Raw genomic sequence first — 18,201 nt, 5'->3', positions numbered from 1 at the left:
ACCTCTCTAGAAAGTGAAACTAGTAGCTTTGATGAACACATGAGTTGTTTTAATGATCATTGGATAAATGAATGTCATAGTTGTTTTGTGTTGTTGTAGGATAAGCATTCTGCAATGACTCCATCAACTTTCCTAAGCAGTACCTTAATAACCAGTGCAGGATATTTCCCCTGATTTCTTTCCTAATGGTGATATTTTAATATCACCAATAACATGCAACATTTCCACACCCAACGATGAGGTACACCATTTCAACCAAATCCAGCCCAGTTACATCTAATGATACAACTCATACACCTTCTCAATCAAAACCCAGACAAGCTGTACCTAAGACAAGACACAATCATCTCAACCACAACCTACATCTAATCATACAACTTCTCAACCAAAACCTGAGCTAGTCACATTTGACAGTAAGATAAAGGAACGTCATCACTTAGTTTAAGAATACAATGACAGTGGACAGGCAATGAAACAAAGAAACTACTGATACATATAAGCATAAAAATAAGTCACCAAAGAAATGGATTCCAGAGTTTGGTATATATCTTTCAGATAAGGAGATTCTCCTCTCTTCCACTGAGTGGTTGAACACAATAACATCAATGCTGCTCAGAAGTTACTGAAGGAAGCCAATCAAAAATGTCAGTTGTGGTTTGACAATGAGCTTTGATGTGGAACTGGGGAATTCATCAAAATTCTCCATGATGGTTCTAGTCCCTGGCTAACAGTTTCAACAACATTGGGGTAAAACATCCAGAGATCCAGCTTTTGACAGCCTTACCCCATCAACATCCAACACATCAACAAGATGCAAAATACAAATTTACTATAATTATACCAAACTACCTCACATAACAATTCCTTCAAAGACATTAAAATTCAGTCAGGATTATCAGACTGTGGCTCTTTGCTATTGCTTTTGCTACTGCCTAATTGTCATAATATAAATTGAATTCTATGTTATAGTTCTACTACCAACAGCATCCTGAATGGTCGAGATATGGCTGTTTCATTGAATGTAAATTTTTGATAAGCATTAGTGTAGTTGATTCTGATACCACCAATAAGTAATAAATCAATTTTCGGACGTCACGTATATTCGGACACTGTGTTTTGAATGCTAACAAGTGACTGATCAAAGCACCTAGCATCTTAAATAAAAGCTAAAGAACTGTACTTTTATTATTCCAAGATTCATGAGCTTCAGAGTCCTCCACGCTTGAGTAGTGGCACTTCGAACATGGCTTGCCGGAATATCGGACAGAAGACTGTATTTTCGTAGGTTGAAAAATCCTATCTAAATAGTTTACAAGTATGGTCCTACATCATCATGACAACATTCAAGCACTAATTATCGCTCTGTAGAATGATACAGTTGTCCATTGAAATCTATATCCTTCAAAAAAGAATGAAAATGCGTACTCCGAGTGCTGTTAATCGGATACGCCTACTGGTTTGGTCTCTACCTCGTGCTATTGTCTGAACGTGGCCTAAACGAACTGCTGTACCGTTTAAAGGAGCTGCGAAAGTTTTGTTTGAAGGTATAACCTTGTGTTTATGGAATAAACTTTAGAAACAAAGATAGTATGCGTACAATTAAGGTAGATGTAATAATTATAATGAGTGAAAATAGGTGATAACTAGTTGCTAGAGAACTGGTAGTAAGTCAATAGTTTGACGTGTATAGTTTATGGGTTGAGTGAGTTTAGATTTGATAAATACACAGTGAAGTATTGACTTCCTGCTGGGACTGTAGACACTGCTTATAAACAAATTAATAGTTAAGTAAAATGAGTGGAATTTTGATTATCAAACTAGTAATCCAACATCTATTGAACCCTCAGTGTGTCGAAATCGACCTGCTTTTTTAAATTGTAGAAATACTGTAAATCTACAATATAGTTTTATTCCACTGTCTGTAATTAGAGTTTGGTTGTTAATTGTTACAGAGCCTCCCATGTAATCCTAAGAGTGTTTTGGATCTTGTGCTCTTAACGTTTCTTTGCTATTGTTGTACTGGAGAATGAAAGCAAACCAAAATATTCATCTACAAACATTTTACCACTGACAAATTGTATTACAATCTTGTATCATGACTTTTCTGAGACAATGGAAGAACAGGGGAATAGTTTAATCTTTAATATTATTTTTTACAGGTTTAACTGAATGACATGAGTTGTCTGCTTCGTGACCGGGTCATTCAGATCAGCGACAATATCACCACCACGATCACTTCAAAATGACTACCATTCCTCCTGTTTATAAGGAATATTGTGAAGAACAAATATACAGAGCATATGAGGCCCGTTCAAGATGGAGCATCAGTGAGACATGCAGCAGAACAGTATGGCATTCAAGATCAACATTAAGTGATCGCATCACTGGTAAAGTAAATTTGGAGCTCATAGTGGACCTGAACGATACTTGTCAAGTGAGGAGGAGAAAGAACTTGTCATTTTTATCTGTCAATCAGCAAGAATGGGATATGCTAAATCTCGGACAGAATTTTTGGCAATAGTAGAAAATTTTTGTATCTTCTAAAGGCAAGAAAGTTACTCTCTCTCTAATGGTGGGTGCTTGTCATTCAAGAAATTCTACTCATTACAATCCTAGCTTTGTAAGAAGAGCAGCTGAGGAGAAGTGTGATAGTATTCTGCTTATCTCCCAACACAACCCACTTGACTCAACCCCTTGACAAAGGCATGTTTGGTCCTTTGAAGACATACTGCAACAGGAATGTCAGAGTTTTAGTCCAGAATCCTGATAGATACGTGACAGAGTATGACTTTATGTCATTATTTAGTAAGGCATGGTACTGCACTATGACTATAGCTCAAACATTATGTCTGCTTTCCGTACAACAGGTGTTTATCCATTTGACTGTAATGCCATTGAGGTGATTGACAGCACACCTCATATTAATAATCCTATCTCCTTGACTAAAAGAAACAGGACTAGCCTTTATCCCTCTATACAGCCCTGCTTGTAAATCTTCCACTCCCAGCTGCAATACTATAAACCCCTTTTCTCCCAACCACCTGTCACATTCACACATGAAGAAATTGCCCATTTTATTAGAAGGTATGAGGAAGGATATGACATCACTACTGTTGAGCTTACAATCTCTGGCTCAAGAAATATGAACGGTCTGATGAGTCTGATAGTTCTAGGTTATCTTATGAGACATCTCTTGAATCTTCACCATACACTAGGACATCACCACCATCTAATCTTCTGCTTGGCGAAGCATCAAGTCAATCCAGATCTATTCTAAAGAAAATGTTTCATTTTCCAAAGTCTCACCCTCTTAGAACTGATGAGAAGACATCTGCAAGAGTTCTTACCAGCTCAGAAAATCTGAAAGCTTTATAAGAGAAAGAGAGAATGAAGTGTGAGAAAGAGAATGAAAGGAGAAGAGAAAATTGGAAAGAGAAAAAAAAAGCGAGAAGAGAAGCTAGAAATGAGAAGAAAGTGAAAATGTGGGACAGTCACTCAAGGTATCTACAGTGAATTTAAATGTCTCACTTACTACAATAATAACAGGTGCTGATGAAAATAGTGATCTTCATGAAGAACTTTACATAGTCATGATCACTCTCCAAGTTCTAGGTGTCCACACTACAAGATGATACTGATCAAACAAGATCTCATCAATCACACAGTTTGTCTTCAAGTAAACAAAGACTGCAATTACTATGCCAAATTTTCACTGAGAATGGGTTGTTTGTTGAACAGGTACTACTAAATGTGGAACTAATGTAGGAACTTGTGGGCGTGGAACTAGTGCAACTGACAAGTGTCAATCATGTTTTAAACTCATCTCCAAGTAAGACATATACATGTTACTATTTTACTTAATATTAATTTATAGGTACTAACAGTCAAACAGTGTCTAGAACTAATGCATCTCGTGGGCGTGGAACTAGTGTAGGAACTTGTAGGCGTGGAACTAATGCAACTAACGAGTGTCATGGACTAACTCATCTCCAAGTAAGACATATACATGTACTATTTTACTAGATATTATGCATAGGTAAACAATCGAACAAGGTCTAGAACTAATGCATCTTGTGGGCGTGGATCTATTGCAGGCAATTGTGGGCGTGAAACTAGTGCAACTGATGAGTGTCAATCACGTAACTCATTTCCAAGTAAGACATATACATGTACTATTTTACTGAATATTAATGTATACGTACTAACAGTGGAACAGGGTCAAGAACTAACATCGAACAGGGTCTAGAACTAATTCATCTGTGGGCGTGGAACTAGTGCAACTGACGAGTGTCAATCATGTACCTCATTCCCAAGTAAGACATATACATGTACTATTTTACTGAATATTAATGTATAGGTACTAACAGTCGAACAGGGTCTAGAACTAATGCATCTCGTGGACGTGGAACTAGTGTAGGAACTTGCGGGCATGGAACTAGTGCAACTGACGAGTGTCAATCACGTAACTCATTTCCAAGTAAGACATATACATGTACTATTTTACTGAATATTAATGTGTAGGTACTAACAGTCGAACAGGGGTCTAGAACTAATGCATCTCGTGGGCGTGGAACTAGTGCAACTGACGAGTTGTCAATCCAGTAATCATCTCCAAGTAGACATATACATGTACTATTTTACTGAATATTAATGTATAGGTACTAACAGTCGAACAGGGTCTAGAACTAATGCATCTCGTGGACGTGGAAACTAGTGTAGGAACTTGCGGGCATGAACTAGTGCAACTGACGAGTGTCAATCACGTAACTCATTTCCAAGTAAGACATATACATGTACTTTTTTACTGAATATTAATGTATAGTACTAACAGTCGAACAGGGTCTAGAACTAATGCATCTCGTGGGCGTGGAAACTAGTGCAAACTGACGAGTGTCAATCATGTACCTCATTTCCAAAGTAAACATATAAATGTACTATTATACTGAATATTAATGTATACGTACTAACAGTGGAACAGGGTCAAGAACTAACAGTCGAACAGGGTTCAGAAACTAATTCATCTTGTGGGCGTAGAACTATAATATATGATATAATCTCGGTGGACGTGGAACTAGTGCAACTGACGAGTGTCAATCCAGTAACTCATCTCCAAGTAAGACATATACATGTACTATTTTACTGAATATTAATGTATAGGTACTAATTGTCGAACAAGGTCTAGAACTAATGCATCTCGTGGGCTGTGGAACTAGTGTAGGAACTTGTGGGGTGGAACTAGTGTAGGAACTAGAGAGTCTCCTGAGGATGATGATAATGTACTAGATGGCTCTTTATCTCCTGCTCTTAGTGCCATAAGTGATACAGTTTTTGGTCCACTTGTGACACCAACTTCAATAAAGACTGAGTGGCTTGTGTAGGTTGTGACACTTGGTTCCACGTAGAGTGCACAAGTATTCCATTGTGGAAATATACTCTAAAATTGATATAATGACTTTGTTTTGTTGTGAATGTGAAGTCTAAGTTTTGTTTAATAATAAAACACTGATGCTATCCGATCACTTCGATGCTATTTTAATAATGGGCGTTGTCCGATTATACGACATAGATAGTATAGACTACGTACTAGGTTACGTAGTCTATACTATCAATGTTTAGAGTATGCGTTTTTAGCTTATCCATACTTTTTTGAAGGATATAGATTTCATTGGACAACTGCATCATTCTACAGAGCGATAATTAGCGCTTGAATGTTGTTATGTAGGACCATACTTGTAAACTATTTAGATTTAGTTCCACAATTTTTCAACCTACGAAAACACAGTCTTCTGTCCGATATTCCGAAATGTCGGCAACCCATGTTCGAAGTGCCACTACTCAAGCGTGGAGACTCTGAAGCTCATGAATCCTTGGAATAATAAAAGTACAGTTCTTTAGCTTTATTTAAGATGCTAGGTGCTTTGATCAGTCACTGTTAGCATTCAAACACAGTGTCCGAATATACGTGACATCCGAAAATTGATTTATTACTACTCTACTGTTAATATACATGCTTGTTGTTTTGTTTAATACGAATCATAAGTGTATATATATATATATATATATATATATATATATATATAATATATATAATATATGGCAGACAATCAAGTGTTTACTTACTAGGTGCAATGCATAAAAGGTTTCACTTTTCCAAATTTAAAACTTTGGTTATACTCTTAAAAGTCATAATAATATTAGAATTTCTTCTCTTTTGTTTGTCCCTTTTGCGATTTCTCCTGTTCTTGTGATATGACTTTGTAGCAACGTGAAATCTATAAAGCTAAAACGTTCTATCCCAACATGTCAGTTGATGTCAGTTCTTGTAAAACCAGAGACAAAAATAATTATATAGGGAACATAAGTGTTAAATAGTTTGGAGTAATCACTTTTACCTTTCTATATAGGGTTGATGACCTACATGGCCAATCATACTAACAACTGCTTCTAAAGCAGCACCGCTAGCCACAGCAGCAACTCCATCAACTATTGTAATGTACTATTATAGCTAGTAAAGAGAAGTGCTTAAGGATAAATTACATATATTGAGACTTTTAAATGAGAATAGTCCTTGTACATAGGCTTTCTCTTTATAGCTGTAGCATACAATAACTTTAACATCAACTACACATAACTGTATAGATAAGAACTTCAGGTAATTAACATATTGACGTCATTGTGAAGACTGCTTTGCAGATATGTGGATCCATTTTATGATTATTAGAGTTCATGAGTGATACAATCAGTGATTCCAAAAATTGTTTTCACAAATAAGATTATTGAAATTCAAAAATGAATTAAAAGTGAGTTAATAATTAATAGTGGTATAATGTGTATATTGCAAAAACTAGAAGTACATACATAATTATATAGCTGGTGTAAAAAATCTGCTGAAATCACAATTAAAATTACCATAGTTGAAGTAAGTATAAACAAATTATAACTATCTTTAAATACTGTTAGCAATATCTTTTAGTCTCTGATTATCTTGTTTTAACAGAACATTGCAAATCTGAATTAGATACTGCTTTGGTTCACTGTGAGCTTGTAATTGACTATATATTTCATGAACTATCTTTCTAGCTTTCTGATACTTGGACACTATCTATAGTGGTGGATTGTAATATATCATGCCTCTACTAGTGTCTCAGAAAATAATCTGTCAGCAATTCGTTCTAAATTAGATTCAATAGCTTACACTATATCAGCCATATTAGCACGAATATTGGGTGATGGATTGGGTTCTTTTTTTAAGTGCTATAAATAGAAAAAATACAATATAAATCAAAATAGGAAGATAAATTGTCACATAAAAGAGATTAAAAATTTTATCAGTCAACAAAAAACCTTTAGATGATTGTGACAGCCTTCATCTCCTTTGTGAGGAGTTGACAAACCTGTAATAAAGATGTATGAAATTGCAGTACTTTTCAAATAACATTATGGAACATGCATTTTTATATTTTATTCTCAAAGAATGAACACTCCCATGACTGAGAAACTCACTTTGTGTATAGAGTCATCCAGTGAACATAATCAAGAACAATTTTAGGTTGATACTGTTGCTTTTGTTATCAGTTAATCAATACCTTCAACAGTTAGAGGATGACTGTAGGTGTTCTTCAAAGTCCTTGTGTTAGGATAAAGCACGTACATACAGGATATATGGAGGACTAGCACTCTTTGATTGATTGTAATCATCAACATCTCTTTTGTTGATCTATTAATAAACAAATATCACAAGTATTTTTGACTATAAAATACATTGTTTTAGCTTACTAAAGGGAGGTATACGTAGAGGTTGTACTCTCCACCCTGCAGACCATAACACCATCATCAGGGAATCCTGAAAGCTTATACATCACTTTTGTATCTATCTCATTCTTAGCTATTTCCTCTTGTTCTTTTGATGGAAGTGTGCTAGTACGAAACGAACGAAATCGAAAATGCCAATGCCTTTCCTCCGCCAAAATCAGCCACTAAGTGACATGTCTTGAAGGCACTATAAATTAGTGTTTGTTAGTAGATATGAATTTAAATCATTTTTTTACTTTTGAATATTGAGTATCTTGTATGACAGCTAACTTCATAGGTTCCATTTCTTAGCGTCCCATAATTTTATAGAAGGACATAAGCTCGATAGGAACAGTTAGGAGATTGACACATTCACCAATATTATCAGAATAATAATTACTAAAATATTTCATCATTTCTTACTAAGTCTTCCTGCTAGATGTGCTACTATAGCAGCACCTATACAACAGCAGCTGCAACACTACAAACCACAGCTCACCCAACAGCCCACCAATAACAAGTACATAGCTAGCAAAGAGAATGCTTGAGATATGTCAACTATTGAGATCGAGGAAACTGATCCTCCTGGTAGGTAGTCAAACTTAAAGGGTGACCAGAAAATTTAGCAGAACAAAAGACAAACATATTGTGTCTGTGTCTCATCAGTTATATGAGCACAATGCATTACTCAACAGGAACCTGGTTTGTTGAGCTCAGAGGAGCTGGATACTGATATATAACACACACCACTGATAAGTGTGCCACATTCAGGGAACACAAATTTGTCTTGCACCCATAAACCTGAGCAGCTACTTCATATATAGACTCTACCTGGTATGATTAACCTCTCCAGGGAGGACAAGTCTTAAACCACATTGCTCCAATATTAACTCGTCTGTTCAGTGAGAGCATTGAAGAGACAAAGCTTTTTTCCTACTGTCATCATCCCTTCAATGAGTCTATACGACATTAACACCACATTAGAAAGTATCTAACATATGATAAGTATAGGTTACATGATATGTAGGTAATTCCAATAGTCACATTGAATAGACCTTATCACTGAAGTCAATAGGAACTTGTACCTTCTCATGTAGTTCAAATAACCTAAGAAAGTCATATTTAATGTTCAAATCATACATACACAGTTATTGTCTTTCTAATGTATCTCTTTGTTATTACTAATAAGATACAATAAGCGGGGGACCTAAATCCTCTATCTCATTAATTAATCTACTGACATTTCATAACTCATTTAATCTATATCTACCTACTCATGTAGTACACGTAATATTATTGGTAAATTTACCAGGAATGACATTTTTCCATGTCAAGATGAACTAGAGCCTCTTCAAGTTGTGTCAATGTACCTCCTTTTAGAGACCATACTCGACAACGTACTTCATCTGTTCTGTAGAATCTTCTTTACTTCTGAATCAGTCAGTACAGATTGATCTATATTAAGTGTAGACCCAAGTTGTTCCCAATAATCTTGTACGGGTGTAGAACAACAGCCAGTTGGGAAGATAACTGAACAACATCTGATGTAAAATAAAATAATGAACTGTTAATTACAATAATATTATTAAATAGTACCTGTAGTCTTGTGAAAACTCCATGAGTGAGAGTAGTGATGACTGGGCTATCTTGAGTTGCTGTAATGGCATCTTTCTTCTCTTCCAAACAGTTAATAGTTACAATTCAGTTGAGCTATATAGCTATCTTGTCTCTTGTACACAGATTATGTAGTTGTAGTAGGTCATGATGATCACTGGTAGTTGAGACTATAGTATAATGAAATGATTTAATTACACACAATAAACACTTCATTCTTTAATCTGTCAATCCATTGTTTCATTCATCCATACACTATCCATACATCTCATATTATATCCTATGTACATACATGTGCCAGTATACTTACTCTGTTGATTAGATTGTTTCTAGTTGTTTTTTGTAGGGTTGTTATGATCTCCTCATTTTTGGAAGTTTGGAAAGTGCGTTCAGCTATATAGTTTTTCTCTTGTACTACATTAAATAAGTAAGAAAACTTAATGAAATGTAGTTAGTTGTTCATTCCATGAACAGGTATATGACATGACTATACTTTCATTTTGTTCATTTAATTAAATCATACATCTTTTCATTCATTCACATATCCATCATTCATTCTATGTATCTTTCAGTCAAACTGACCATACATCATTTCATTCATTGGTCATCCTTTGATTAGAGCCATTTGTCATATTCATCTATTTCATCTACCGTGTTGAAATCTCCATATCTAACAGTCTCTCTTGAAAGACTTTTTATGTTTTCCTGTGCAACTAGCAGTTGATAGATAGTTAGATTGAAGTTCTTTCTCATGTGAACTTTCTTTCCTCACATCTTTTTCTGATTTCTTCTTCCGAGGTCTTCTCTCATCATATACTGCCTTGATAAACACTTAGTGCATTACAGTTCTACTACAAACCATACTGACCACTGACCACCCATTAAGGACTTTTGAGAAAACAAACCAATACTAATGTCAGTATACAATATAGTACTACTAGTATAATATATATATGATTAGTAATAAGACTATACTATGTAGTACATAAGAAGGTCACCTGTTATATAACAAAATATGTATTTTACTCTACATGTAACATTACCTATACTTACATGTAGTTAATGTAATATCTAATTGTGCATGTGTATTTGACTTACTTACTTAGTTCTATTAACATTGTTACATTGGGTTTCTATAACATTTACTTCATTGAGCTTTATATGACCTCCTATAAACTATTAACCATATACAATGTGGTCCCCAGGATATAAGTGTGATAGAGAGTGGAGACATCTCTTAGTAACAGAGTCAGGTAGCTTGATCTGTAGTATAGTAGACATAAATATCATTATATCATTTATAGATTTATATAGACAAGTTACAGTACACTTATACTTGATACTTCTACTTGACAAAGTTTTTTAAAGTAACAATAGATGTACTCCTAATTATCCAGAGAGAAAAAGTGCAATAATTGTATGGTCTCTAATATAAGATACAGTAAAGGCCATACAAGAAAAGATTGAGCAACATATTGCTAGTGTATCCACAGTAATAGATTCAAGTTTTTAATAAATCCTAAAAGGTTATTTAACATAGAGATGGTGGTAAAAAAAAAACATCTTTAAAAATTGCCCAAGTAGGAATGGGCAGTATTGACATTCATATATTGCAGTCACAATATGAAGGGCATAATATTCCGTTGCTATAGCTGCAACAAATTTTTGAAGACAGAAAACATCCCAACATAACAAAAAATAGAGCGAGTAATTTTCTGTGCAAGTAATTTTATTTAGCTACAGTGTAGAGAAGGTCATAGTGAACAACAGAGCGATTGCTATCATTCACAATATTCATCAATATTGTATACATCAGAAAATTCCTAGTGCATTAATGAACAAAGAGTAGAAAGAGAGCTAAGTGAACTGGAAATTAAAAATTAAAAATACACCTTTTCTTTGATTGTCAGAAACACAGAAACTATCAATTTTCCTTAAGTAATAGGAAACAAGGTGATGAAGCTACCCAAGCTGAGCACTTGCCCTTTTTCCCATAAGTACAATTATAAGTCATTAACATGCCTCTCTCTCAAAAAGAATTTCCAAGTTCTACACAAAAACCACTAATTAACATTGGGAAAAAGCACCTCAAAATAAAACTTCTAAAAGTGAATATCCCATGTGAAAATATACGTTTTACATAGAAGTATCTTTAAAAGATACCTATCTTCATTGATTATTGTGGAGTAAATGAATAATAATAAGAAAGAACAGTCATAACATTGCTGCATAGGTAGGAGCTAGAACCTATAGCTAGCTGATTGATGAAGTTATTGTACTTCAAAATATATGGACAATAAATTAGTAATTATCATTGTCCAAAAACATTAGAGGGTATTAGTAAATTATCAATAACATACCATTATCCATGCCTTGTTCGAATGATCAAGGTATGCAGAACGGTCCTTTAATTGTTTTGTTTGCTTATCTAGTCCCACCTGTCATCACTAATATAGTGATATTGATCCGAGTAATAACACTGGCAGTCATGACCTCCTCTTTCCTCTGGCCACTGTACTACTGGGTCAGGTTAGCTACAGGTCTGCCATGCTAGAAACAAATGAAAAAGTCAACTAACAATCTTTATGTAAACATGTTATCAGTTAATATGTGACAAATAATAAACATACCACTGTATGATTCAGGATATTCCACAAGGCTAAAATTATTGGATGATCTGCCTACAACACCAACCACCAAAGATGACTGCGGTTGTATTGTTTATTGCTTTCCATAACAAAGTTGACTATTAGGTGGCATTACATTGTCCAAGTGATCTCAGGTATAATCCATTGACCTAAAAGAGTGAACAAACAGAACCTCCTCATTATACTTGTATCCATAGTAGTGGTTAGATAATGGTCCGTATATACAATGATCAGTCAGTAAATGATGTCAACTATAATAGTATAATATCAACATCAGCTGATACATTAATAAAGTAATAGTATCAATATTCCATTGGAATTTATTAGCATAGAGGTATAAGTCATAGGAGAACAAAGAGAACTCTTTTTTAAGTCATAATAATGAATAATTAATTAGTTTCTATCATCGCAGGAATAATGCACACTCAATTTTTAAATGTCCGTACCTTTTAATATAATCAAACATATTATGTTCATTGGTAGATACTTTACCACTGGATAAACTGAAAATACTGAGCGCTTGTGGTACGTGCATAGAGGGTGGGGGCCCCAACACCTCCTATAATTAGCAGACATGGCCATTCTCCATGATCAGTTGACATTCATACCACCATAGCCTCTTTTCATTACTGCTATGTTGTCATCTGTAGGTGTGTAGTTGAGTCCCCGAATAAGGTAGAAGTATCAAGTTGAAAGATGGCATTGTGATAGAGCAAAATCATGGAAACACCACCTCCAAAATAATAAATTTTGTCTTTGACAGTTGCACATACATAAATACCAGCTATTCCAAGAGGTGGGTCCACAACTGGTAGGTTTACTGTCCCACTTGCCCGGACGTATATATGAAGATTTCTACTTGCGATGTAAGTTTTCTTTTCTCTCTATTGTTGTGTACTTGAGAAAGTCAGGATGTGTGACCCCCACAAATCAAAGGTAGAGCGTTTATCTCCAATCACTTGAAGTACTATGTTCAATTCTTTCACAAAGTTTATATTGTCCTGTAAAGAATGATATTAGATCTTGAGATAAAGGTAACAGGTGTAAAGGCAAGATATTTACAATATATGGTTATCGTCTACTACAAGAAATGTAACAAAGATTATACTAATTATATACTTGACATATACTTCCCTCAACCTACTCCTCATCTAACTATATAGCTATAACGATATATATGTAGTCAATGCTTTATACACTAGTCTCACTAGTTGGACCCTCACTGTGTAGGTGACTTGTACTACTACTAATGATAGTACGTACATCTACATCTAAGAACATTACCTGAGAAGTAGGGTCATTTTAGCTTTGAAAGAAAGGTAGAATCTCTTACCCAGTGAAAAAGAGTTAACATTCATAAATAGGCGTGGTTTTACCGAATAATTAGATATTATTATTGTTTTATAGTGACAGCTCTGTATTTCTTTCGAATAAAACTTGAAGAAAATATACATGTACTTTTATTATCTGTGAAGTGAATGAGACACGAAGTGTACATTATAACCATCTACTCAGACCAGTGACAATAGAGCTGTTACAACAATTATTGTCCAACATAAAATTTTGTCCACTGGAAAAGATATTGTAGAATTAAGTTCCAAAACTAAAATATTGTTCGAACGATTTTGTCCCTACCACAACATTTATTCATAGGACAAGAACGGCATATGCTGCCATATTTTATCCTAGGATAACAAATGGTTTTCAATATTTTTATTTATAGATTATAAAAATTGCTTACACATTATTTTATCCTAACATAGATTGGTTTGCAACATTTTTATTCTTGGTTAAAAGAGATTGCTTGATATACTTTAATTCAAGGAATGAAAAATTGAAAAAAAATCTTTTCAGAACTTTGACATCCAATTTCGTCAAAGACTTTGTTGGAATTAATTGTTTGAATCATATTTTTCTGTTTTTTGTTTCATTGATGTATATAATGTTGTTTGCAGAAGATACCAACAATCAGGATTCTTTAAGATAGAACTCAATTCACAAAGTTACACATACACAACATAGGGCACACTTAATCACGTGACCAAATAATAACAACAATAAAATAAACATTACATCTCAGACATCTCCCTTTCTCTCAAAAATAAAAATTAATAATAACTATCAAATACATAATGAAAATAGTCACAAATCCAATGTAAATACAGACCTCACACAAATTGTTATCTATACATCGTAATGTGCTGTCCATATCGGTTGTGTGAACACGTTTCCTGTTCCTCACAAGGATACCTTGATTCATTCCGTCTCTATCTTGTTCATTTCTGTCCCTTGCTCATCACTTCTTTTTTATCTCTGTCATCTTCTATATCATAATCTGAACTATCTTCATCATCTGTTACATTTCCACGTGACTTTAACTTTCTTTAACATTGAGGTTTCTCAGTAAGATACTTTCCATTTCGAGTTACTGTTATCATCGGGAATCCTTTCAACTCTCCTACTTTTGAATGGAAACTGGATTCACACATTGTTGAAATTTTTTTGATTTTCCCCTCTGCTTCATTAGTACCCACATCGTCCTACGTGTCACTCCAACACTTTGGCTCTTCTCTTCTATCTGCCTCTTCTTTCATTTTACTTTCTTTTTCTCTTTATCTCTCTTTTCTAACTGGATGATCTTGTTGCTTTACCAATTCTGAGAAAGTTTTTGTGTTTATGACTCTAGTAAACAACCATTTAGATGGAGGTTCGTATTAGTCGTCCAAGTGAGGTGTAGGAGAGTCTATAATTTTAGTAAAAAATCCATTGACTTCCTTCTTCCAGTCCTTGTTCATTACATGAGCACTTTTTATCGCTTTTGACAATGCTTCATGAAATTTTCTGCTTCGGAATTTGCTTGCGGGCCACAAATGGTGTCACTCTTCTGTGATTGATTCCATATTCTTGCATGAACACTTTAAAATCTTGATTGTTTAAAAGGAGGTCCATTGTCGCTTTACAAAATTCTTGGAATACCATGAGTACAAAATATTTTTTCTAACTTCACGATTGTACTTTTAGCAGAGGTCGTCTGGACAAGTTCAACTACAGGAAATTGTGAATATGCATCTATTGCAACTAATAGTCTATCACATGGGGAAAGGTCCCGCCCAAAAATCTACATGTATCAGTATGTCCATGGCTCTGGTGGCCACTCTGACATCTTTAATGGACTTGGACATAAACTTAAATGTTTTGCTTGACTGGTGTACCAATTATCTCATATCACTTGTTTTACTTCTTTGTCCATTCCTGGGAACCATACTTCTTCGCTGAATCAATTTCTTTGTCTTAACTAGTCCCTGATGTTCCTTCATGAAGCCAACTCCATTCACGTTTTCTTAGTGCCCTTGGTAATCAACAATTCGAGTTCCTTCTGAAATGATATTCGCATCACTGTGTATCTTCAATTCATCAACGAACTTTGTTAAATAGCTTGAGTTCCTTTAATTGACTTCACCAGAAAAATCCCCATTTTCCCTGATCTAACCACTTTGTACCAACCTTTGTAATGTTTTATCCCTTTTTGTTGCTTTTCGTATGTCTGCTAGTGACATTGCCTTTGGAAACTCCATTAATACTGATGAATTTGACATATATCTTCCGCAACTTTAACTTTCGTCTTCATAAACATTCTGGCTCGGATGTTCGCGATAAGTAAATCAGATGGTTTTTTCCTCGAACTCCTTTAATGTGTCTAACCTGAAAAATCATATTCTTGTATAACATGTTTCCACCTCTCACTTCTTGCCGATGCTTTCGACTTTTATTCTCAAAATGAATTGAAGTGGGCTTGCAATCTGTGACTACGTGAAATGACCACCAAACAAGTATATGTGTCCTCGCTTGATTGCCCACACGATAGCAAGAGCTTTCCTTTTCTGTGTCTGTGAATACTTCTGTTCTTTGGCTGCTAACGATCTGCTCACATAAGCAACTATCCTTCGGTCATCTGTACCTGGTGTCTTTTGTGACAATATGGCTTACAATCCCCATGGTGATGCATCTCGTAGTAGACTCCGTTTGCTTCGTTCCAGCAAAATAAGCCATCACGGTGTCACTAGTCAACATTTTCCTTAACTTGCTTGAATGTTTCTCTTTCTTTTTCTGTCCATTTAAAGTTGACATTTTTCTTTTCTTGATAAGTCCCCGTATTGGCTTGTGTAAGGTCACTGAAATTTGGAATAAACTTGGCACAGTAGGTTTGCCATGCCACCGATCAAACTTGGCGTACTTCTGTGGGTTTTGATTGGCGGTTTTTTGCGTCTTGATATGTCCTTGACCTTTTTCCGAGGATCTTGAGAAATGCCCTTTCTTGAGAAAACAAATCCGAAAAATTCAGTTACTTCTTGTAAATTAATTCCGCATTTTTCTTTGTTTACTGTTAATCCTACACCTAACACTCAATGTCCTTCTGAATAACCTGCTTCCAGTGCTTCATCGTGTTTCTCTTGAGGTTTTCGCCAAACACAATGATATCATCACTAATATTGATTGACACTTGAATGTCCCCTCTGACTTTGTTCCTTAATGACCGTCTGGAAAATCTCCACTGGCTGAAATTAGTTCCCAAAATGTCAGTCGTTTTATTACCTTTGTAAATCCTTTTGTGTTGTTGCAAAATTCGTTATATATGATCTACTTTGTGAAGGCTAAGACAACTGGTGTATTCCCGATCTCAAAATCTATAACTTTGGAAAATATACCGTTGCCAACCATTAAGATAGTGTAATCAAAATCATCTACTGGTGGGAACTGGGTTAGCCTTTCTCTAAGTATAGCTCTATTTGTGCCTCCGCATATCAATGCCTCAACGAACTTTCACCATTCCTTTTGGGAATACCATTACTAATGGAGAAATCCATGGAGTAGGACTGTTGTACCTTTTCGATGATGGTCTTGGTTGCTTCTCTAATCCGCCCCCTTTCGCAGCGCAATCTCAACCTCTTCCTCATGTTAAATGGAATTCTCCGTGCCGGTTTGTCTACTTGTAGTTACCGGACTCCTCTATGTTCAACATTACTTCGTATTCCTTTAATTTACCACTCCTTCAAATACTTCGCATACTGTTCTGTCAACTGTTTGATGTTTCATAGCACAAACATTTAACCTTAATTATCCAAGTTTTCTCGGGCTGTATATAACTCATGAGAGAGCCATTTTGTACTTGGAAGGTACGTGGATTGTTGCCGTGAATAACTGCTATCTTTTTGTTTGTACTGTGTCGTCAAATTGTACCTAATACTTTAAAACATGACTGGGGGATCCATATGACAAATTCGAGTGGATGAGTTTCGAAGGTCCACCTGTTTTCCTCTTGTTGATTGTCTCACATGCTGGACTTCATCAATAATGTTTTGATTGATGCTCCCGTGTCAATTGTGACTTTAATTTGGTTACTTCTGCTGGCCAATTTATTTTGTGACCATCATCTCTTGGACTTTGCCAGTATTAATCACCAAAGTATAACCGTATTCTTCCTCACTGCCATTTGGCTTTGAACTTTTCACTAATTTTTACGAACACGAATTGGTTTGTAGTTTTTGTTTCTAGTTTTTATTATTTCCTCGACACATTTTTTGCGAAGTGATTGAATTTTAAACATTTGTGACACTGTTCACCTTTAGCAGACAGATTTCCTTTGTTGTGTGTTTTTCCCTCCCACATCGAGTCCATTCATAAGTGTGATACTTAGGTTTCATTTGAACTGGGTTGACTTGTTTGGGTTTTCCGACTTAAAACTGTTGATGTTTAATCACTCTTGACTTTCGTTATTACGTGATTGTTCCTCCGCCATGGGCAATCTCTCAACCTTTCTTCTAATGCTTCTGGCTTTTTGCTAGTAGTTTCTCAAGTGTGAGGTCATCTTCTGCGTAACACATATCGGCTTAGGTGTTTTTTGATTTGCAATTTTGAATAATCATTTGACCTGAGTTCCCCTTTCAATATCAGCAAAATTCAGTGGACAGCTAATTTTCTTAGCCTGGTTACAAATTGATCGAGTCGTTTCACCATCATGTCTTCTGATGATTTGTTCGGAACTTGGAAAACCTTCATGACTCAATATTTTTTCTTAGGGTTGAAATAATCATCTTAGCTTCTTCTTCATGGCGGACGCATATCATTTCCTCTTTCTGGAATCCTTCAA

The 18,201-nt window shown here is 35.2% G+C and overlaps 1 protein-coding gene across 1 annotated transcript in view; it reads right to left on the bottom strand.

Moving 5' to 3' along the window:
• The window catches only part of LOC121391554 (ankyrin repeat domain-containing protein 39-like), a gene marked incomplete at its 3' end in the record, with an annotated part of 42,121 nt that extends 25,113 nt beyond the window's left edge, over positions 1-17,008 (bottom strand). Inside the window, exon 1 of the mRNA XM_041523140.1 lies at positions 16,873-17,008. Coding sequence (XP_041379074.1) covers positions 16,873-17,008 — 136 coding nt within the window. The remainder of the gene's footprint in view (positions 1-16,872) is intronic.
• Positions 17,009-18,201: the final 1,193 nt, after the last annotated feature.

The sequence above is a fragment of the Gigantopelta aegis genome, unplaced genomic scaffold (assembly GCF_016097555.1).
Source record: "Gigantopelta aegis isolate Gae_Host unplaced genomic scaffold, Gae_host_genome ctg2639_pilon_pilon, whole genome shotgun sequence".
Lineage (NCBI taxonomy): Eukaryota > Metazoa > Mollusca > Gastropoda > Neomphalida > Peltospiridae > Gigantopelta > Gigantopelta aegis.
The sequence above is the reverse complement of the archived record's forward strand: the minus strand, read 5'-3'. Positions and strand labels throughout refer to the sequence as shown.